The sequence below is a fragment of the Agelaius phoeniceus genome, chromosome Z (genome assembly GCF_051311805.1).
Source record: "Agelaius phoeniceus isolate bAgePho1 chromosome Z, bAgePho1.hap1, whole genome shotgun sequence".
Taxonomy (NCBI): domain Eukaryota; kingdom Metazoa; phylum Chordata; class Aves; order Passeriformes; family Icteridae; genus Agelaius; species Agelaius phoeniceus.
This window is the reverse complement of record NC_135303.1, coordinates 56,771,749-56,795,780: the sequence shown is the minus strand read 5'-3', so window position 1 is coordinate 56,795,780 and position 24,032 is coordinate 56,771,749. Positions and strand designations below refer to the sequence as shown.

The window sequence follows — 24,032 nt, the reverse complement described above, 5'->3', positions numbered from 1 at the left end:
AACATTGCTGAATCTCAAAAATTTTTAGATACTTATAATTCAGTCAATTAATATGCAAATGTGCAAATGTTACTCTAAGCCTGTAGCACACTGAGTTTAATTTCACAGAAAACAAAATATGTTTTTTAAAATGCTATGCACACTGCTGTCCTTGCAGGTAAGAACATTCCTGCAAGTGCTAGGATGGGGAATCCTTAATTATCACTAACCAATAATAGGAAAGCAAAAGATTGTAAGTAATCCTTTATTACGCATTTTTATTCGTAAGTATTGGTATTTGGGGCATGCACACTAACACTGCAACAATTATATCTATCATAGCATTACAACAGAAATTATCTGAAACCTTGTATTTTTGCATTTTGTGAACAGTGTTTTCTGCTTCTGCAGTCTTATTTGAGATTCAAACCAAACTCCCTGGTAAGTCAGGCTGATAAAGATATCCACCTCAAAAAATGACCAGGCAAGATTTTGGCACAAATTGCTATAATTTATATTACACAAGGGGATGTCACCAGTGAAGACGAAGTACCAAAATTTGTGATGCAACTTGAATTATTTCTGGAAAGGGAATGAAGCGATTCATTGTCCAGCAATTACTTAGAAGCAAGACAGTAAATAACCCAGATGTAATTATTTTTTATAGTCTTATTGGTTGTTATTACTGGAGGAAGATCTAGGGATATCGTCTTTGCATATTCAGAACCAGTCATGCTTATAGCACACACCATCATTTAAAACCAAAGCCACATTGAAATGCCAATGCATAGAATAAAGACAGTCAATTGTCTGGGACACTCCATTTGCATGAGATTTGTGACAGTCCAAGATGCTGCCATTCTTTGCTATCATTCTGCCCATTTCTTCAGGGCAAATGCCACAGTAATAGAATGGAATGTGTGCTCAAAGTGTTAGCTCTTCCTTTTTCAGCCAAACACCAGACTTCCCACCAAAACACATAAATGAGGGCACCAGCATGTCTGTCAACACCGCTGCAACAATGGCAACAGGTACTGGAGAAGGAATAAACAGTATGGAGCAGTTCTCACTGCAGCAGTTCTTCCCATGAACTGGCATCCCCGTGAGCACAAATGGAGACTTTACCTTTCAAAAGGCAAGTACTGGAAAATGTTTGAGGTAACTATCTTTGTTTTTTGCATTTTCAACAATGTGTAAGATAGGGACAAAGTTTCATCTCCTGCATTAGAATTACACTGGCAGAAGCTCAGACCAACAGCTGCCAGAGTGACATCTAACACCTAAGTGACATCTAATGCATAACTGCATTACAATCTAATGTATAAACATGTTATCCTGAGACATTATATAGCTGATAACTCTTTTCTTGCACAGATTAAAAGCGGTAGGAGTCATGAGAAGAACAAATATACATACATACTCAGGAGAAAAGGACAATTTTGTACTACTAAGCCACAATTCTTTCTAAATGGATGAAGTATATTTCTAGTCTTGCCAGTAGTATAAAAATAGTTTTCCACGATTAATACAAATGCAAATGAAACCTAAGAAGACATGCACAATGCAGTTAACAAACATGTGGCATCCTGCATTCTCTGAAATTGAAGTGAAATTGTTTATGAATAATTTTATTTATGAAAACTACTCCCACTGAAGTAGGAGCCCTTAAGGATGAAAATCTATTTATGCAGATAACTAGTATAGGACTGACAGGGCAATATGACCATTTTGAACTGCTGTCATTGGACAGAAAAATAATTCAAATTCTGTGGCAAGGTTAATTCTTCCATTTGACAGGTTCCCAAATTCCTCTACTTTCAATGCAGAGGACTCCTCTTCAAAAGGGTAATAAATAAATTTTCTTATTTACAGTATGTAGTTCACAGAACACAAGGAAAGATAACTTCCACAGAGAAAAACTTATCAAGGAACAAGACTCTAAATGTTTCCAACTTTTCCATGTTTTCCATCCCTACCTCTCTCCACATCTTTATTAATATAAATTTAAATCATTAAACAAAAATACAGTTGCATATAACAAGGAATCAAAACCCCTTCCCCAGTTTCAGAATCAGGATAATATGGACAGGCATTACCGAACAATGCTGAATTTGAAAGAACAGATCCTGGTGCATATCCAACCCCTGGCTGAAAAACACTGATACAGTTAATTCTCATAAATTCTATTCTTTTTAAATCCCTCTACTGAAGATGCCCTTCCCCTCTGAAATACAGTTTTATTTGGAACAACAAACAGAGAAAATCCTAATCAGTTAAAAACCTAGTATAAGTTAGAAATGTTATTCTTCATGTTCTTAAAGCCCTTGCAGATAGGGAAGAAAATGAATGCCACAACTGGGTCACATCAAGTAAAAATAATTTTTGAAAAGTATTTTTCATTGCAGAACATGTCAATTCTGTAAACCACAGACTACAACTCTCCTCATTTCTCTATTAGATCTTATTTTAAGCAGAGGCAAGAGGCACTAATAATTAGAAGACGACAGTAGAAGAAGTGTAAATCCATACCTGACAGCTTGACTTTAAACATGAAGAATACAGAACCACAGAATAATTATTCAGCCTGGAGTAGACCTCAGGAAGTTACAGTCCAATCTTCTTATCAGAGCAGACTTAGCACTAGGTTGCAATCAGGCAAAAAGGTTTAAACCGAAATGCACTATCCCCCTTAGAGCAGTTGGATTGGGTATATAGTTAATGTGCCTCCGGTAAGGTGAACAGTTTTTAACTACGTGCATATTCAACAAGAAAAATGGAGCAGCCGTGTAGCTGAATATACATAGAGTGTACATACCCGACCTCTTCCTGGAGACAAGTACACTTAACAAGAAAACTTCTTCAAATCAAACCATGCCTATCTTATGGGTGAGTTTTATACAACAGTCTAGTTCTTCTAAGCACAGGCTGCATTGGTCACTGTGCAAAATTCCTGAACTCTGAACAGACATTAGTAAGAATTTTCACCTAATACTGTGGCAAAACCACATAATCATAAGAAGCAAGAAACAAGTGCAAAAATTCATACATAATTTTCTCATTTTTAATTTAGTAATTACTGAATTGTTTCAGAGCAGGCACTGCATTGCTTCAAACACAATCAAGTATCATTGAAATAATGTCAAAAAATAACCTCTTCACCTCAGTATACACACGCGCATATACACAGACATACACAAATTAATTTAGAAAATCTGTACATATATATTTTTCAGGAAGCAAGTCAAAGAACTGTACCACCAAAAATTATTTTCTGTACTCTGACGCACTAAAAATTATAATCCGTTTCTCTGGATTATAACCCAATCTTCCCGGGAAGATAGGGCTTAAGGACACAAAATGCCATGCAGTACTATTTAGTAGAAAATGAACTGGTAAATAAATGTATCTATTTAGGGCTTAAAGAATACACAGAACTCCTTAAATAAAACAAATGCAAATTTATCAGAAATATTTACTGTCCTTGAGCTATGCAGGCCCCAGTCATTTGTGTTAACTGAAGCTTATCCCCTTTGTAGAAAACAGAAAGGAAGTATATGACTGGAAATTCAGGATACTTTATTTTCTGTTATTGGCAGCAAAGCTGGTTCAAGAAAGGTGTATTCTTGTTTAATCTGGGTCTGAAAGTCCATCATCTTGATTAGTTGCCTCATAATCACCCGCATTATCACCTAATTCAACGTCTTCCTCATTGCTCTCTGCGCTGTAATCAACTTCTTCAAGGAAGCGAGGCTCATCTTCATCCAAAACATATGTAGTGGGGCTATAACAACAAGAAGCTCCATGAATCACATTAAAAGTATTATTTGGATTAACACATTCAGACTATGTGCCCTGTCCCTTTCCCAACATGCAGTAATCCGAAAATTACCTCAGGAAAGGGGCAGATTACCTGAAATGGGACTGGCTTTTTAGATGAGTGTAAAACAACTAAGAGACAAACCCATGTTTGTAACGCCTTGAACTAATTACTTAGTCATATACAACTCATTATCCAAATGTGCCATGACAAATCTGCTACACTAATGGCCCATAAGAATTTAATGTAAATACAGCAGTATCAGAAACTGCTGAAGAAGAATCCAACTACCTAAGGACACAGCCATTGTGGTAGGGTATAAACAAACCCCTGTATTTTATTGAAACACACACTTTACTGAAAAGCACTGTAACCAATTACTTTATACATATCAGAGATGACGGAACAAGGGATCATGGTTACACCTACAAATAAATTCCCACACAAATCACTTAACTCCCATCAGATTCTCATACATTTGTATCCTGGTAAAACTTAAGATTTGTCAAACATTGCAACTCTGAGGCAATGCACTTAGTGAACTGATGCTCTGACTACAGAATAGTCTATGCCCTTAACTAATACCATCGAAGAACTTTAGTGCTAACTGGAAAAAGGTTAAAATACAACTTTCTGATCCTCTGACCTCCCTAGAACAGAGAAAGGGATGACGGGGGAGGCAGAAATGTGCTTTCCAGACCCACTTTTACTTGGGAGATAAAAAGCTATCTGCTTATAAGCGCTAAGTTCTCCTAAATATTTGATAAGTATTTTTACATTAATTTTAAGGCCAAAAAAGGTTTTGTAATGCATTTTACCTAATAATCAAATCACACATAACTCATACAAAACAGTGAGAATGTTCTTATTGAGAAACATCATAAAGAACATGTAGAAATATTTGCATATTAATTTTAATTAATTTTCTCTGAAGATACACAAAACCTAGCTTGTCTGTGGCTTTATAATTAAAAGGACTAATCACTGCTTCTTTCTGAAGACCTTTTAGGAGCTCAGCTGCACCACTTCAAATCTAAAATGCTATCTCTATTCAATATAAATCAATTTCACTATATTCTTCCTCTACCTATAACCTCAATGACATTCCACATTGTAGCATTTTGTACTGTTGACAGTTAATTCAAATACTGGGAGAAAAACTGTTCCCTAGCTTAGGGGGAAAAAAATATTTGCATTCAAAACTATCTGTATCATTGTTCACTAAACAAACCTGTCTATTAGCTATGGGAAACAGAAAGCTCCACAAATCAAAATACTTTATGAGTTATTTAAGCTGTAATTAGGGCAATAACCCACTGATGGTTAATGAGCTGGGTGTTTGTAACAAAATTGTTTCCATTTTAGGAGAGACAAAGAGTGAAGAAAATAACCAGGATCTTTGCTAAGAAGTCTCTATCATTTCACATATGGTGAACCCAACATACAATAACATGTTTTGCATGAAGCACCTGTGGGAGAACCAGCAAAGGAATACAAATTTTTTGTTCTTTCATCCTGTAATGCTTTCTGCCCTAGGAAGTCACTACGCACCAACAGTTTCTTTAAGGAAAGAAGTCGGGGAAAGAAAAAGTTTAAATGTTTCATTTATTTAAAGAAACAAATCAAAGGGACTTCAGATGTATTGCATTTTGACAAGTCCACAGATTTTTTTCAGTTTGTGGTTCTCATCACTTAACACAGGTACCAATTAATTAATTTTCATATGCAAGGAACCCACACCTCAGTTAAATCCACACAGAATAAACTGTGTAATTCATAGGAAATGGAGCCATTAAATCTGAACATTGACCCAATATTATGTCAAAATTCTGAACACTGACAGAAAACTTCAATGAGCCATGTCAAGGAGAAATATTCAACCAGTGACAGTGGGATGTTTTAGGCATTAGAGTAATCACTTATAAAAATTCATCTTAGTGAGGTACATAGAACAGTAAAGCTCTGAAAAATTCTATCCACTTTTTTTAGTTAATGTCATTATTTAGATACTAAACTAACACAGTTCATCCTGTTAAGAGAAAGGAACCAACAAAGCCCACCTTATGGAAAAAAAACACAGAACTGGGCACACAAGGAAATCACATAGTTCAGCTCTTCAAAGTGTCTTCTTATTTCATATAATATGTCCTGTGTCATATCGTCTTGAAAAACACACAAGTATACTTATTCAATATACTTTTTTAATAGTTGTATCCATTTATTTTACCTACTCATGTATGTGTAAACTTGTAGGCATGCCCCTAACTTGTGAAAATTCAGGCACTGTGAGCAGTCATTAAAAGCCAACCTGTCTGCTCTAACACATTTTAGACATTTGCTCTGGCACATGTACATCCAGAACTGAGGGATACGTCTCACATTTAATAAAGCAAAAATCAACATTACATGTTATTTTCTCTATTCAAGAGAAGTACCATTAGAATAGATCAAAGATTAGAACAGATGTTACTTAGAAAGTTACATAAAACTTTAAAATAAAAAACTGTCTCTGAAATCTACTGCATAATAGTCTTTGCTTTCTAATACCATCCAGAGCAGCACACCACAACTTCTCAATTCTGTATTACTCAAATAATACTATAATATTTACTAAGGTTATTTTTTCCACTTTCCTTTCTAAGTTTTCATTCCTCATAAAACTGTATCCAAACTGTGTCACATACTGCTTGTATATTTGCTTTCCCATGAGATGTTGTCTTTTGATGTAGCAAATGTTAGCCTTGAATATTTAACTTTTCACTAATCTCTGTTCTAAAGGTTAGCATGAATCTGAGAAGTGTAATTATTATTCCACTGTTTTACTGAGGCTGGATCAGAAGAAATATAGAAATCAAATACCTGAAAAAATGTCTTACTGTTTAATCAAATTCTTTATTTGCTTCCCTGCTGCTCCCCACCCTCAGCATATCTTGTAGCGATATATTTTTAGCTGCTGTCATGCTGATTCTATGGGTTTTAATTTCCTAACTTTTCCCTTGGGCTCTTTTTAATTAACTTGCTCAATAATCCTTCTTCCTCTACTCCTACACCTCCTGCTTTTCCTTTTAAAGGAAACTATTATTTTGCTCAGGTTAGCAGAGGTTGTTTATCCCACACCTACAGTACTGTAATGCAAAGGATGCCACGATTTGTGTATTTTCTTTGAAGTCATGGCTGTTGAAAGAGAATACTATATGAAATCCTGAAGTTCTGCACATCTTACCTAAACATTTTATGGGTAAAAAGATGAATTCCTAAATGCCTGATTAATACACCTGATATAATACTATGCTCTTCGAGTTTATGAAGAACTTCAAGAATATCTCTTTCATTTAAAAGAATATTTTCTTCATCATCTGCCACTAAATACACTGAATTTAGGAATTAATACAATGTTTTTCTAAAATTTATTTTAATTATTAATTAAAGCATACTTTAATTATTAAGGTCAGCCAGGGACACACAGCAATGATATCAGCAACAGCACTGGCAGCCAGGGGCTGAGGACTAGAACAAGCAGGGCAGGGCCTCCAATGTCAGAGAAACATGAGTAAGAGCTGAGAGACCCACCAGGAACCATCAGCTCTCATGAGTGAGGCTGACATGGTGTGAGTGTTGCCAGCAGATTTAAATGGCCCCGGAAAGTGTGAGTGACCAGGGCGTGGTGCCATGGTCAGGACGTGGCACAGCAGTTCTCCAGGAAGGGCATGCAGAAAAGGCCACTTAATTCTCCCTGGGGAGGAAAAGGAAGCAGTCTCCTTCTGTAACAAAAATGGCATCTACACATCACAGCTGTCAGACTAAAACCAAGAGAGACCACAGCCACCTTATGTCTAGACCCAAATAGACTTGCTGAAGACTAAAAGAACCACCTGGACCCTCAGCTGCAGGAAACTCCATAATCTGAAAGACCCCCTGGGCCCTGAAGGCAGAGGTAGTTGTCATGGGTGCAACTGTGCCCAGATGGATAACCTGCCTTCTGCAGGTTGCCATGTTGTGTGAGAAGCTCATCAGGCAGCATACGATCTGGGAATCCAAGCAGGAGACTGAGGTATGGGATTATGCACTGACACAGGCAGAGAGGCAGCTGCTGCCTTGGAAGACCTTGGAAACAGAAGGTACATTAGCATCCAACCCTGAGATAGGCTTGATTGATTTGTAAGCAAGGGAGACTGGACCTCATCTCTGCTTGGAGCAAAAGAAAGAGTCTCCCCCTTGCTACCAAATCGCCCCTACATAACAAATACGACAGTATGAGGTTCGGAGGAGAAAACTCCACAATATGTAGTCAAGAACAAGAAGAGGAGAATGCTACAAAACTGGTACAATCAACCATTCATACGAGAACGAGTGCCACCAAAAGTGCATGAAGCATGGCAATTACTGGAGAATTCTCACTGAGACACAGGGAAGCAGCCATTTACCCTCCAGCCTCTCTAGCAAGATTTCCTGCCTATCAGGGCCACTATCATCATGTCGCAAAGAGTTTACCAAGACTGGTAAAACCAGAGGAGTATCAACCACTCCTATGCTTTCATGCAGGGTTGAATAAGGTTGTAACTATGAGATTGTGAAATATCAAAAGGGATTTCATGTCTCTTGGAAAGACGTTGAAGGGATCAGGAACACAGTGTTCTCTCCACAACTGGAGACTAAGAGCAAATCATGCCTTACCCATCTGATGGCCTTCTATGATGGGATGACTACAACAGCCAATACAGGAAGATCAGCACACGTCACCAACCTACACTTCTCTAAGGTCTTCAGTGTCCCATGTGACATGCTTATCTCCAAATCTGAGAGACATGGATTTGATGAGTGGACTGTTTGATAGGCAAGGAATTGCCTGAATGGATGCAGCCAGAGAGTTTTGGTCAAAGGCTCCATGTCCACATGGGGGCTGATAACAAGTGGGATTTCTCAGGGCTCTGTCATGGGACCAGTGCCCTGTAAAACCTTCCTCAATGACACTGACAGTGAAATCAAGTGCTCCTGCAGCAAGTTCATAGATGACACAAAGGTGAGCAGTGCAGTTGACACAACAGAAGGACAGGATGCCATCCAAATGGACAAGCTTAAGAACTGGGCCCAAGAGAACCTCATGAAGTCCAACAAGTTCAAGTGCAAGGTTCTGTAACTGGATCACAGCAATCCCAGACATAAGCACAGACTGGGAAAAGAAGTCATTGAGAGCAGCCCTGCAAAGCCTTGTGGATGAAAAGCTGGACGTGAGCCACTGGTGTGAGCTTGCAGCCCAGAAAGCCAACCATGTCCTGAGCTGCATCGAAAGCAGCATGGTCAGCAAAGTAAGGGAGGGGAGTCTGCCCCTCTGCTCTGCTCTGGGGAGATCCCAACAGGAGTGCTGCATCCAGCTCTGAGGTCCCCAGCACAAGAAAGATATGGACCTCTTGGAGTGAGTTTTGAGGAGGCCACTAAGCTGCTCAGAGGGCTGGAGCATCTCTCCTACAAAGACAGGCTGAGAGAGCTAGAGTTCTTCAGCCTTAAGAACAGAAGGCTCCAGTGATACCTCACTGTGGTTTTCCATTACCTGAACAGGACTTACAAGACAGAGGAAGGATGACTTTTTACACAGTCAGAAAGGGATATGACAAGAAGTAATGTTAATAAACTAAAAGAGAAGAGATTTAGATTAGATACTATGAAGAAATTATTTACTGTGAAGGTGGGGAGGCAGTGGAACAGATGACCAAAGAACATGTGGATGCCCCATCCCTGGGAGTGTTCAAGATCAGGTTGGATGGGGCTGCAAGAAATCTAATCTAGTGGGTTGCATCCTTGTCCATGCCGGGGGGTTGGAACTAGATGATCTTTAATGTCCCTTCCCATCCAAGCCATGTTATGACTCTATTATTTTTTAAAACTATATTACCTCACCATGTGTTTTTCATTTACATTAATGCTCAAACCATATTTTTTTCAAAATAATATGTTTATTGTCCCATAAAAGATATACTTGGGATTTTTCATTATCCACAAGACTCAATTACAGAAAAATTAATCCACAAGGTAGACGTAACCATTACCAATTTGAACCCCATGGAGATCAGCAGTTTTTTGACACTCCAGGGGATGTGTATACATTTTACAACTTTGGAACAAAAAATTAAGAAATATTCCCTGTCAAAGTATGGAGAGTTGCAGCTACCTGGGGAGTTGGGAAAGGAAGGAGAGGGAATTCTGAAGTACTAATGATTTCTTTTAAAACTGCTTTGTCATGGGCGGAAAAAAAAAAATCTTCAATGAGAAAGACAGTTACAAGTATCACAAAGGAATTGTTTCTTCATACTTTCCCTTCTAATTTCTCTTTAGTGTCTATATTCTCTCCTGGAGATTAGCAATCCTGCTGCAGGAGGCAACATCACACAAGTAACTACAAGTGCAGTCCACTTCAGCTACTCTTAACCTATGTAGTTTTTGTAAGTAATAAGGAAATTTTCTCAAGGGAATTTCCAAGGTTCAACAGGATGTATCCAATGCTTTTCCAAGCCATAAGAAGCTGGACATACAAATCCTCTTTAATTATTTTTTTAGGTATCTTCACATTTAGAGTTACAAAATTTTACTCCACAGCTTAATCACAAGTAACATCGACATGTTCAATGTGTTGTCACCCTGAAATACATTTTATGAAATTCAAAACTGAATCAAATCAGCTGGGATTCATCAATCATTTACTGTGGGCCGTAGCAGTATTTGGGTCATCAAGAGTAGAAGAAAACTTTAAAGAATGGTATGAAGAACATATAAGCAGTTCATCACACTTACTGGTTTTCTGTTTGTTCAGGGTTTTTTCCCTTGATTACTAGTTTCCTCATTTTGCCCTAGAGAAGAAAAACAGTGCTCTGAATACTACAGTCTACACAGAATTAAAAGCAATCACTTTCACTGAGGCCAGAGCAGAGGCCTGGTGCATGGGCACTGCTACCAAGCCCACAAGTGGAATTCTCTATCTGATTTTTAATAGCTTTTTCTTCCAACATTCAGAATGGGACAGACTGGACAAAAGCTGCACTATAAGATGCCTTCTTTTCAACACAGCCGTACTCCTAAGGTACTGGAAGAAAGGCCAAGAAAAGCTTCAACGCTGCAGGAGAGTAAGAAGGAAAAAACCTTTAGTCCCAGGTGAAGAAGATTAGGAATATCCAAATGTCTGGGCAAAGTTTAAGAGTTATTAAGAGGGAGGGAAAAAATAGGACAAAACCAGATTTTATCTGAACAGCCTCTACAGAAATCCCTTGTAAGACTTTGTACACACTCCCACTGCATATACCACTCACTCCTTGCCTAACTAGTCTGATGTTTTTTCTCAAGTGGAAAACTAAGTGCAGGAAATGGATTTTTTCATCAAGTTTTCCCCTTCCCACAGCTCCTTTTGGCTGTCTGCTTTTTCTACCATTTTCTAAACATGCTGGATCCCAAAGCTCAGTCTGCTTCTCTGCTATAATTAAATCAAAATTAACAAACACAACTACACCATGTTCTAGAACACATCAATGAGCCTCAAAAGAATAACTGAAGTGAACTAGAATTTCCAAAAAGTGGTCAAATTTTTGAGCAGAGCATAAGTCTAGTAAGTCATAACAGTTATGAATGTGGTCATATGTTTTTTTTCATTGCATATAGACCCTATCAAACCTGTCAGCACAACAACTACAATTCTCAATACAAGACCAGTATTACATTTAGTCTAATCTTTTCCATTTGGAACTGGGATGAAAACACTGTCAAATGGGTTGGAAATAATTAAAGAAAAACTAAGTGTTTTATTCATCACATAAAAGGTTGAAGTTCACTGCCAGAGGGAAATAAATCTACTTATTGCTTTATTTTTCTTGTTTCAGACATGGTTCAAAATGAACTCATGCAAATTCAGCCTATGTGTAATGAAATACTGGCAATATGTTCTAAAATATTAACATGTACTTGGTCATTATAATTGCAACCTGGAAAACCAAAAAGAATTTGAAAAACCCTCAAAATCATTTGCAAAAGATAAAATCAGGGCTTCTGTGTTTAAACTTGCCTGCTTAGTCTTGAAAACATTAAAACTGTGCTTTGGTCAAAAGTAATACTAGTATAATATCCAAAAATAAAGGAAGTAACTACAATCTTAGTAATTGCTCTACTGTAACCCTACAGGAATGCTACAGCTGTGTAAAAATATTCTGTTTTATACTTCCTATTGACAAACTTTTTTACCTGCTTTTCCTGTAAGTAGCTTCTAATTTGTCTCTAATCATAAGTAAAAAGCAGCAAATCATAAAGAAAATATAAGCAGTTCTTTGTTGTCCTAGAAAAGTGAGACTTGAAGTTTGGACATATAAAACAAGAAACTGTCTTTATTCTGACCCATACTGTCTCTGAAGAGGAAGAGAAAAAAACTTTATAAACTTTGCTTGACAGAGGTTCTTTGTATATTTTTACCACTGCAGTGAACAATAAATGCACACCTTGGCTGAAAAGATTTTTTAAAATATGGCCTAAGGTATACAGCAGAACTCTGCTTCTCAGCCTCTGGCAACAAAAGAATGAGACCACCTCTTGACTTCACCTATGCCAGTATTGATCCCTTTGGCAAAGAATAAAAGAAGATAATGTGCAAACTTGAATAATATATGGCACTTTTATTGCTAATATTGGAGGTCCTGTGAACAAAATTGTAGTTTCTTATTTATCATAGAATGGCTTGGGTTGGAATGGACCTTAACAATCATCTAGTTCCAACTCCCCTGCTGTGGTCAGGGACATCAGATTGCTCAGAAACCCAGGTACAAATGCACAACTCATTTCAGTCTTAATGCCATATTTTAAATTAAATAGTTTGAATCCACACATTCAGTTTTTCCATCACAGATTATCACCAAGTTATACAGTATTGCTAGGTGAACACTGAGAGCAGCGTACCTATTTCTCACTTCATGCTGTGCATTTTTCTGGTTTATGTTTTAGTGTTCTTAGATTTACATTTAATGACTTTAAGAAATAAAGCCATCAGGACTTAAACAGTTGTTAACAGATTCCTCCAATAAACTTCAACATTTCTTATGTCAGTGTTCCATATAGATTAAAAATATTAACTCCTACATGCACAGAATCTGATTTTTTCCCACTCTCCTAATTTCTTTAGTGCAGAAGCACTTGGTTATCACCTTTCACCATTGTTAGCTGTGTAACACCCAAAGGTCATGTTAGGGGAAACCATTTTATAAAAAAAATTTCTAGGTATAAATTCAGTTTCAATACATTGAATGAAGTTATTTAATCATCTCTCTCCAATTTAAAATTTCATCTTGCAGTACAATTATTTTTGTGATTTTCATGATCTAGTCTTTTGGATGGAACTGAACCTGCTAGGTTTTTTTAAGTTCCAGAGTACTGGTTCCTTTTTTCACAGTTCAGGATGATAAATATTTCCACATATAGTCTCAGTAATAGTAAGCTTATTATGAGCCTAATGTTACATTTTACCTGTGCTCATATGTAGCCCACAACATTATGTTTATGTAGGACTAAGTCTTTTATCAGTGCTTCCTGAAAATCCAGGCTAGAACAGTCCCTGTGCCACTCATTTCCCAGCAATGAAATGTAAACCAAGTCAGAGGCAGTTTTCCCCTGTCCCCAGCATGGCTGTACTTCACGTGCAATTAGTTTTCACACATAATAATTTTTTAGAGATAGCTGGATCAATGAAGTATTTTAGCTAGTAAAGGAAGTTCAAACTATGTGCATCAAACTAAGTGGTTTTGATGTGTCTTTAGCTTCCTAGCAGATACTAAGTACTAAGGGGGGGTGACTTGTGTATGATGACTTTCCTCAATTCAACAGATGCTCTCATATGAAAAATCCTCTCTAAGTAACATTAACAAACAGAAATCCAGCAGATAATGGCTAATTCACAGATAATGGCTAGTTTTTTCCAGAAAACTTTTTTCCAGACAATAGTCATTATCTGTGAACTAGGATGCTCACTTAAACCCAAGACGCAATAGAAAATTGAGATCCCATGCCTGAGGCAGCCAGTAATATAAAGTTACATGGGAATCTGGAGCTGTTTTTCAATGCCACTGTCATGGATTAATTGCTCACAACCACATCTTGGTTCAAAATGCTGTAAGTGAAATTTAGTATTTCAAAGAGACACATTTATGCTGCAGTTTTAGTTCCAATAAAATTGACAGTGATATAACATGAATGGGAAAAATATCACATTCTTATTAACTAATTGTAGTGGCAATTGAAAAAAAAAAGTATGATAAATAGGTGCAACATGTAGGCACAATTTCCAAGTTAAACATGCTGCACATGAGGAACTCGAGAAACACATGTGCTGGCTGAAAGGCTATCATTTAGATGCCATCCACAATAGCTGTCAAGTGAAAATGCTCAACAGTCAGCCTGTATTTATGGAAGAATTACTATTAAAAAAATTATTAAAGCATATGTTGTGGTCTAAGAACAGTATTCTCCAATTCAGTACTCCCGTAAAACCATGTGCCACTTCCCCTCCCTGCCAGCTGGAGGGACAAAATACAGAGATCACAAAAGGTTGAGATCAGAACAATTTACTGGAAACAGCAATGGGATAAGAAAGTGAAGGGTAACAGCAACAATATTAATAACAAAAAATCTAAGAAAAGAAATGATCCACAGAATACCAGACTGCTCCATCTGCCATGTTTTCTCCACTGTGAGGAACCCCTTATTCCCTGAAGAGAGTCCCTTCCCGCTGTGCCTGACAACGATGTGAGGTGGTATAGAATAACATCCCTCCTAGGTACTGCAAAAATTAAACTTGTCCCGGATGGAACCAGGATGGCCTATATGACAGAAATGCCAAGGGAACAGGATCTTGGCTGTTTAAGTTCTGAGTGAGACAAATGCAACTAATCTGTGATTTTTAGAACCCTGTATTCTAATTATCTACACTAGCACTTAAATTTGAAGTTCCCAGATCACCAGCATTCAGTACCTTTTGAGAAAAGACTTGTAGGCTTCTCCCCCTTTTCACAAAGCAGGGGGAAAAGATTTTCTTTTTTGAAAGAAAACTCAGCAGGCCATTCTGCCCAACGTCCTTGCTCTAGTGGGCCACCCAGTTTGCTGAGAATTACATCAAGACAGCTTTCAAATATCCCCTGGGATAAGACTATCCTACACAGCAAGCTTGTTCCACTATTTGAGCATCCTCACAATGACCATATGTGTGTATATATATATATATATATATATATATATATGTATAAATCTGTCATGGCCCAGTGCCCCCACCAAGATTCTCCTGAACCAGATGCTGCTCACTTTCTCCACCCCCTTCCCCTTCTCCTTCCCCTCTCTGGAAATGGTGTCAAGAACTGGAGGAGCAAAGGTAAAAATAAAAGATGAGATAACAACAATTTACTGGAAGCATCAATGAGAGAAGGAAGGAAGCAATATTAATAACACAATGGAATAATTTACATATAAAGTGCAATACCAGACTCTTCACCTGCCACAGTTTTTCTCCCCCCAGCCTGACAAGAAATGAGGGAGTCTCTTACTCCAGCCCCTGACAAGTGATGAGATGGTATCAAGTAACAGAAGGGTTTGGCCAGGCCCCCTTCTGTTTATGGTAAACAATTAACCCTATTCTGGCCAAACCTAGGGCACCTTTGTATGTATTAAATGGTTAATGCAATTTCCTCTATAGTTTGTTCTCTTAGCCTGTCAGCAGATACCACTGGAAAGAGCCTGGCTCTACCTTCTTTACAACCTCCCTTCAGGTATTTGTATACATTGATACTGCAGGCCTTTGAGCCTCTTCTACTCCAGACTCACAGTCCTTGCTCTCCCATCATTACCTCCTGTGAGAGGAACATCAGACCCTTCAACATCTTAGGAGCTCCTCACTGGACTATCTCTGGAAGGTCCATGACACTCCTGTACTGAACAACACAGTCCTCCAGGTGTGCAGGCCTTGCCAGTGCTGAGGAAAGGGGAAGGATCCCATGCTGACTACTCATGAACACCCCCTCTTCAAATAGCCACAAATACTTTCCAGGATTAGTTGTTTGATCACCTTATCAGGGATCACAGTGAGACTGACCAGCCTGTAATTCCCTGGATGCTCCTCCTTGTTCTTCCTGAAGACAGGCAGGACATCTGATTTCCTTTGAAAACACCTGTCCCAATCACTATGATCCTTCAAAAATTATTGAGTGGCTTCACAGTGACATCAGTGAACTCCCTTAGTACTTGCGGGTGCATCTTATGAGCATCTCTGGACCTAGGTAAGAATAGCTTGCTTAGGTATTCTCCAACCCATTCCTCTCCCACCACAGGCAGGCCTTCCTTGCTCCAATCCTTCCCCAGTGTCTGGGTCCTTGGCACACCAAGAGCTCATCTTTCTAGTAAACACTAAGATGAAGTCAGTACCTCAGCCTTTCACATGTTCTGTGTCACCAGGGCTCCTGTCCCATTTATCTGTAGGCCCATATTTCCCCTAAAATTTCTTTTACTACTTACACACTTACAGAAGTTCTTTGATTACCCCAAACCCACTTTCTGACACTATCTTTTCCAGGAATCACTAACTCAGCTTTAACCCAGCATGAAACTTGTTTTGACAGTAAAATTTTAGTCACTACAAACATCTGACATTCAGCTAGTAAGCAAATGATACTGCGGAGATGCAACTATCCCTGGAGCCAGCATATCACCCCTACTATTCATACACTTTTAACCACTTTCCTAGCACATCCTCCTATTGTTACTCCTATTGTTTTTACCACCTTTTAGCTTATGCTTCGCTTTTCATTATTATCTGTAAATGGTAAGCATGAACAAACTCCAATTTCTGCCAATACTCAACATTCCAGGAACACAGATGGGTCTGAATGAGGAAAACAAACACTATTTCCCTGTCATAGGGTGTCACAGATGCCCTCCCATAGCTCTGGTAGGTTCCCATGTTCTACAAATTGCTTATTAATCTTACATCCAATATAAGTCTTACTGTCAAGTACTTCCTTGTTTCAGCTGTCCAAAAGCAGTAACAAATTTCATTTTTCCCCAAATTTCCACTCCATTGCCTTAGGTAAACTGGAGCTACAGAAAACAATTCATAGAAATAATATATCATGTAAATCTTACTCCTTTCCAATGATTTTTTTTTCCAAGTCTGGAATTCAGCTTTATTAGTCTGTCAACAACATTTTCAGAAAAATATGTTTGTACATTCAAAATCACTTATTGGCTGTCCATCCTTATTTACCATGTACATGGGGATACTACAGTGATGAATTACATGAATGGCAAAATGCAACATATGCATACATTTTCAAGCCTATCTACAGCTTTAAGAACCGGCAACTTAGTAACCTGGTTACTGAACATACAAATTTCTTTAGTGACCCAAACTATTTCATGTATTTTAAATTCTTCAAGTCTCATTATATGTCTCCACCAGAGGAGAAATAAGAAAAATAAAGTTAGGAAAAAATACTTACAGTTCTTACTGCTTTACTTCACATACTTTAGGTCTGTTTAAACACATTTTTAATACCACAGCAAATCAAAAAACAAAATAAAACAAAAAAAAAACCAAACAAAAACAAACCCACTTTGAAAGAGACAATTGAGACCTAAGATCTACTACTGAATTTTATGGCCTGCAATAACTATCAAATGACATTAAAATTGCTAGTGTTTATCCCATCTGCAAATGTGAAATATAGTCTAATTGTCTGTATTGTTTTCTTTCAAACATTGAAGCAACTGAATTAACACAATAGGTCTCCAACATATTCAGATTATTGTTACAGTAACGTCACAACACATCCGCATTGTTTTTGATAAGTGGAAGAACATGGTGGAAAGAATCTTTACACCACTTGAGAAACAGCATTTTTTTTCCCAAAAGAAAAAGAGAATATAATAAAAGTGTACTACCTTGTCACTTTACAGCTTGACTCAATTAGCTCATTTTCAATATCCAACAGATTAGAAGGCAGGTTGTATTCCAATGGTGAGGACATTCTTTTTAAACGCAGCAAGCCAACACAGAACTTTGCTCCCATCTCCTCCAGTTCTCTTGTACCTATCTGCAATCCCTAATTTGAAAATAAGATTTAAAAATACAAAATAGGTACAGGCAGATTGACACACACATACTGCAGAATAGCTCTTTAGGTTAATATTTTCTTACTTTATTTAATATATTCTCTTGCTTTTAAAGACAGAACAAATCAAATTTGTAGAATAAACACTTAGAGTATCAGAGAAGACTCAGGAACACCTACATGATTCCTTCAAGGCTGAACAGACCTTTTTGGGAGCTTCCTAGCTACACTTCTAGCACCCCAAAATTAACAAATCTTTTCCCAGTAGTATTGGAAAAGAGGCAGAGATAATGTATAGGTTCATAAGTATAAATTATTTTAAAATAAGAATTTGAAATACAAGATTCCTCAATATAAATTTCATCAAACAGAATTTTAAAAAGGAGAAAATTAATATCATAGCTGTGATCAAATTCATTGCTATGTTTTGACACATAGGTAAGAGTACCTAAGGCAGCAGTTACTCCATGAGACAGATGTCTCTTTCCCACCTATAAGTTAGAGGCTACATGTGTTAATTCTGAAAGCATTTATTCACGTATTTAGTAATTAAAACTAACAAGCAAGTTCTCAAAAGCTATAGCTCTTTTCTAATTTGAATTACATAGCCAGGCATTTTCCTCTGCAAAGACTATTTAGAAGGTAGAATTTATGTAATGCTCTCCAAGTTTACATATCTAATAAATCCTCCCATCAGGTAATTCTACATTTTTAATTTAGCCAGAAGTGCAGTATATAGGGACATAACTTCTGACCTCAACTACTTTATAAAAGGAGTGTAATCTAGACTGAGCCTCAAGAGTTATGTAATTGGCTAGTACTAACTGTATATACACTAACAAATTCAGTGGCAGAACTCTACTCAATTTCCCCCTTTGCAATTTCTGTATCTCTGGAGAATCTAAAAAGACTTTAGCTTGGATCTTCTCAACCCCTTAACATACAGAATAGTTAAAAAGAAGCTTTGACAATACAAAAGGGAAACAGAGGAGCCAGGAATTGGTGGTAAGCTAAGTCATCAAGTATGAAAGAAGCATAAAGCAAAAGAATGAAGCAGGAATCTTTTTACCAAAAGCCAGGGAAAAAACACACAAGCTTTGTATATGTTGCCACACTGACACTGCATTTTAAAATGCAAGGCTTAAAAGAAAGTATGTTGCTCCAGAAATGGTACAGCCCATACATTCTCCATGTGCTGTTTTGAACATACTTAATAGAAGAAAAGTTTGATTTTTCTTCTGAGTTTTTTTTTCCTTGATAGTACTCATAAACAAGGTGCTTTTTAGTAACAAGAAAGATAAATCTATATCCATGATTCTGAACAGTGCCATCCTCCAGCCAAATGGTACTGAAACCTGTTAGCAGTGAACAAGAGTTGAAGAGTTGAGTATTATTCTTAATAGTAATACTACTTACCTCTTTTATAATGCTTTTGTGCTGTAGGTTTCAAAGCACTTATTAATAAAGGAAGAATTATCCTCACTGTACTGATGGAGAAATGGAGGCAGAGAGGGTTGAAGCGATTTGCACAGTGTCTCACAGCATGTCACTGACCCCGCTGGGAACAGAAATCAGTTCTCCTCACTCAGTGCAGTACCTTATCCACAGAGACCAATTTTTTGGCTTTGTTTTGTATTTGTTTGCACATCATTAACTTTCGAAGACCCCAATCATAGCTGGGGCTCCACTACGCTAATCACAGGAAGACACAGTCCCTGCCCCAAAGAGATTAAAATAACATTAAGGTCAAGAGGCAACAAAGTATGTAGAAGAGGAAGGGGAAAGGTAACAGTAATCTCACTGTTACACAGGTTACTAATGTGCACAACTTGATGGTTCAGAAACTTTTCCAGTTATTGACTGCATTTGTTGCTGAAGAATTTATCATTAGTTGGCAGGTTCCTTATAGACAAGGTATGTCTAACAGAGTGTCTCTAAGTTGAAAAAGGACAAGAGTACAGCATGAAGAAAAGTGCAAAGACAATTGTTATAAAGATAAATAGCGTGTGCATGTTCTGTGGCTGCTATTTTTAGCACAGCAGAAAGAGGATGTAACTAAAGAGAAACCTAAATGGAGCAGATTGGAGGTGGATAACTGGGCAAAACCAGAAGGATAAATTTTGAACTTATTACACTGAAGGGTCTACACAATTGTGGTAAAAGCCTCATGCCAAATCTTGCTTTGCTTCTTTAATTTCTTTTAATCATAAGGGAGAATGTAATATCACACAAATGCCAAGTACCAAATTTCCTAATAGATTCTTCCATCAGCCAAACCTCTTCATTTCCCAGAAACAAGATCCAAAGTCTGGTTCAGGAAGTCACCATGACCACCATCAGTTGCCCTTACTAAGGGACCTGAGGTCAACTTCATTTTCACTGAAGCCTTGATTGCACTGTTTTCTTTATCTTCTAATGATCTTCAACTGTTGTTCTAGTACCTTTAACTGAGGCTAAGCTACTTATGCACTACAGGCATTGCTTTTAAGCTCAAGCCACCGCATCATAGCTTCTTTTTTTTAAACTAAATTTAATTTCTTTTTTCTCTAAATCTTATACAACTATCTTTCTTCTAGACAGTAAAATTTTAGATGGAGGGTTGAAGTCTTCCTTACTAAGCATGTCATGAAGGTACCTTCATATCAATAGAGTATCTCAGTGATTAAATTTTGCCACTTGAAAGCAAAGATAAAAAACAAAGGCACAGCAGACTATGACCTCAATGGAGAAGAATATTCCTATAATACCTACGTAATAAAAGGAAAACAGACATATAAAGATTCGTATAAGTCAATTGGTCAGTAAAATATCATGTAGATCTTCTGATTTCTTATTCAGCAGAGGTTACAAAGACATAATCATTGCTGAGAACTCAAATTCTAAAGACTGAAAAATCTTAGTTACTGAGAAATTTTTTAACCAAATCCTTATTTCCTGAAGTCTTCTCTTTATGAGCGTTGTAAGATTGCCAGATAACAAAATCTTTTCACTTAACTTAAAAGTCAAGCAGTACTTTCAAATGTCTTAATCTTCAATCAGCAAAGTGGCTTGAATCATTGAAGACATTGTTCTTTTGTCTGGCATCTAAATTATGCTCCATAGTAGATCCTGGAGAATTCTTTCACCTGAAAGTTTGTTTTTCCATATCCTGAATCACAGATGACTGACCTATATTTGCAGCACTTACTGTCAACAGACTACAAAGATTCCATATGATCAGCTCAAAAAAATTTACTTCCAGAGCCAACTCTAACACCAGAGATCCTAAATAGACATAAGACTAGCTAACTTCAGCTCAACAGCTTCCTGGCTGGAAATAGTCTAGATTCATCATTGTCCAAATAAAATAAATTAGAATAAAAAGAAAAATTATGTTCATCTTGGCAAAGACTCAGTATTTCTTCCACAAAGAACCAAATTGTTAAGTAATCCTTTTCATGCTTTGAACAAAATTCAGCAAGGATGCCAAACCAGAATAAGACTGCAAAGCGTTTCAGACCTTTATGTTTCCGTCCCTCAGATCTGAACTCTTTCATGTCCTTTAGGATGGGAAGTAGGAGGGAAGGGAATTTCTATAGTTCAGCTTCTCTCTGTTTTGAAATAACATATTTTGACATATGTAATCTAATTTATACTGCAACCGTATTGACAGACTTACTGGCCCTACTCCTTCCACAAAATAAATCTCAAATAAACCTAAAAAAAAACCAAACAACACAACAAAAGCCCCCACAAAAACCTCGGGCTTAAGCCTTTTCATCTTTTTCATCTTCTTACTGGAGAAATGCAGCTCTTTGATAAGTCCAGTCACCTTGACTTTTCAGATATATTTTCTTAATAAGTCTGAGCATTATCATAGTGAAGAAAAAATTAAGAATCTTCCTGTATATTCAGAGCATGACTAAGAGCTTACAAATTGCTTTACTCCATAAAATGAATGGCAGAAGAGTAATTTAGTCTCATCAGTAAGTTTATATGACATAAAAGAATGCTCTTCTCTTGAGTAAATGATTCTTCCACAAAATTCAGCCATTTTTTCTTTCCTTACTGATGAATAGCTTTGGAGGTTTAAGCATCTTGAAAGTTTGTCCACAAAGCATCTTCAATTCACTTTTCTTAAGTACTTCCTGTAGCAACACTGCTAAAGCCATGCAGGTCCATGTCTAAGAATATTTTCAAAATTTCAAAATAAGCAAATTGGGTGGGTGAGTTATCTTTTTTTAAAGCTCTATAATGAGCTTTATCATCTGAGGAATATTCTGACAACAGCAGGAATGCATCTGTTGTTAATTGACAAAAAGTAGTGCTCACAGGCCTACTGAAATTCTCAACAAAACATCTGCCTTCCTACTCTACAGGGATATAAGCACAGATGTTGGAGCATACATTAGCATACTAAATATATCTTGTTCAACTCTTTTTTTTGTTTCTGTCCCACTCAGCCTTCTGATCCTCTTTCTGTCAAGCACCTTATTTGAGGCTTGTGGTCATTTTCTTGATTAGCATGCCTAAACTCAACTTTCAAGCAGAGGAAATCCACTCCTTCCATGCATGGTGTCTTTTAGTGAGACACTACCAACAGAGTCACCTTTTGTTTTCAGGTATGCAGCCCTGTTAACACTTTTCAAGGAGAGAAAATTAAAACAAATTTTACATCAAGAAGCCACACAACTATGTGAGTTCAGAGATGATGTGTCATTTGTAGGGCTAGTAAGCCTGTATGAAAGTGTTTTGATCTGTAAGCCTGTTTTCCAGCTATATGGGAAAATTCTGTAAGGGACACTGCTAAATATCTGTTGAAGAACCATGATCTGCCATGGTGAAGTTTGAAATTGCCATATGTAAAGGAAATTTTTATTATAGTATTGGCATATACTACTAACCAATCCTAATAATCTGTTGGGCAGAATAGTCTGGTTTTTTTTAACTGCATGCATACACATGTGCTACAAGCAATGATTAATAATAATCTTGTTAAAACAGCCCATAAGCATAACTGCTATGAAACCTACAAAGCTGAAAATTATATCATTTCATCCTAACATTAGCCTACCCAGAACTTGAAAGGTTTCAAAAGCCTAAAGCAAGCAAGAATTGAGCAAGCAGGGTTACAGAAGAAGATACCAATGCAAAAGGGAAGAAATTAAAAAGTAAGAAATAATAACTGATATATCCTCTTACTTTATACTTGCCCTGGTCACATCCACATAATGTGCTTTCCATTGTGTAGCTCCTTTGTACTCCTATCTCTCTCCAGACAACAACTCGTGCTGTAGATTCCTTGGACTTTTCCACTACAAAGCTGCAGCTGCCCATGCAGAATGCGGGGGCAGTGTGACTCAGGATCTTGGGGAGTGCCTGCAGGACAGCAATTTGAAAAAAAAAAAACAGTGATTCTTTTATTTCCCATATGGATGGAGGTGAAAAGGGACCATGTAATCACAAACCATTACCAGAAAACTTGGTGCAGTTTGCATTAAAAAAATAAGAAAGCAACAATTCTCCATCTTGAGTTTTCAAAACTCAGTGTGTTCAAGTAATAGTGTCTTCAGGCCTTTTCCTATTTTTTAAAATCCCTTTTTTCAGGTTCAGTCACTAAAATTGTTAGTCATGTGAATAAGGATCAGGATACAGGATACATTAAATACAGAATTCTCCAGCTAATCACCATCCCTCCTAACACACCAAGCTAAGTTTGCTCAAATTAAGTGTGCCACATACTCCACATTAAGTATTTAATTCAACTGCAGATTGTCTCAGAAATCCCATTTACAGACCTAACAAAAGCAGTATTTTATTAACACATAAAATTCATTCATATTAGCAAAGCACTAGGTGCACATTTCACTTCAAGGATGTGAATCAAAGTTCAGTTCCGTTTACATGACAGTTTCAGTGAAAAGGTCACACAAATATACATATTTGACTATTGGTAAATAACTGTTCTTTCCAGGTTTTATTTGTGTCAGTTAAGACAAAACACATGACTGCTTCAAATTTATTATTTCAGTAGTAATACATAACCCATTAGTGCAAGCTTGCCCAAATGTTTTAGTCCACCTTTTTGAAAATGAAATGCTTTTTCCAACAGCCCTTATTGACTACTGTCTTTTGTGCACTAC

At 37.2% G+C, this 24,032-nt stretch overlaps 1 protein-coding gene across 2 annotated transcripts in view; it reads right to left on the bottom strand.

The window, feature by feature from the left end:
• Window positions 1-228: 228 nt before the first annotated feature.
• AGTPBP1 (ATP/GTP binding carboxypeptidase 1) overlaps window positions 229-24,032 on the bottom strand; it is a 66,217-nt gene continuing 42,413 nt past the window's right edge. Inside the window, exons 25-27 of one of the 2 annotated variants that reach the window (XM_054652608.2) lie at window positions 23,092-23,268; window positions 17,741-17,901; window positions 229-3,760 (exon numbers count right to left, since the gene is read on the bottom strand). In XM_054652608.2, the coding sequence (XP_054508583.2) occupies window positions 3,607-3,760; window positions 17,741-17,901; window positions 23,092-23,268 (492 nt within the window). In that variant the 3' untranslated portion in view covers window positions 229-3,606. Of the gene's footprint in view, window positions 3,761-17,740; window positions 17,902-19,326; window positions 19,469-23,091; window positions 23,269-24,032 lie in introns of those variants that run through there. The other variant, XR_013180143.1, reaches the window with a different exon arrangement.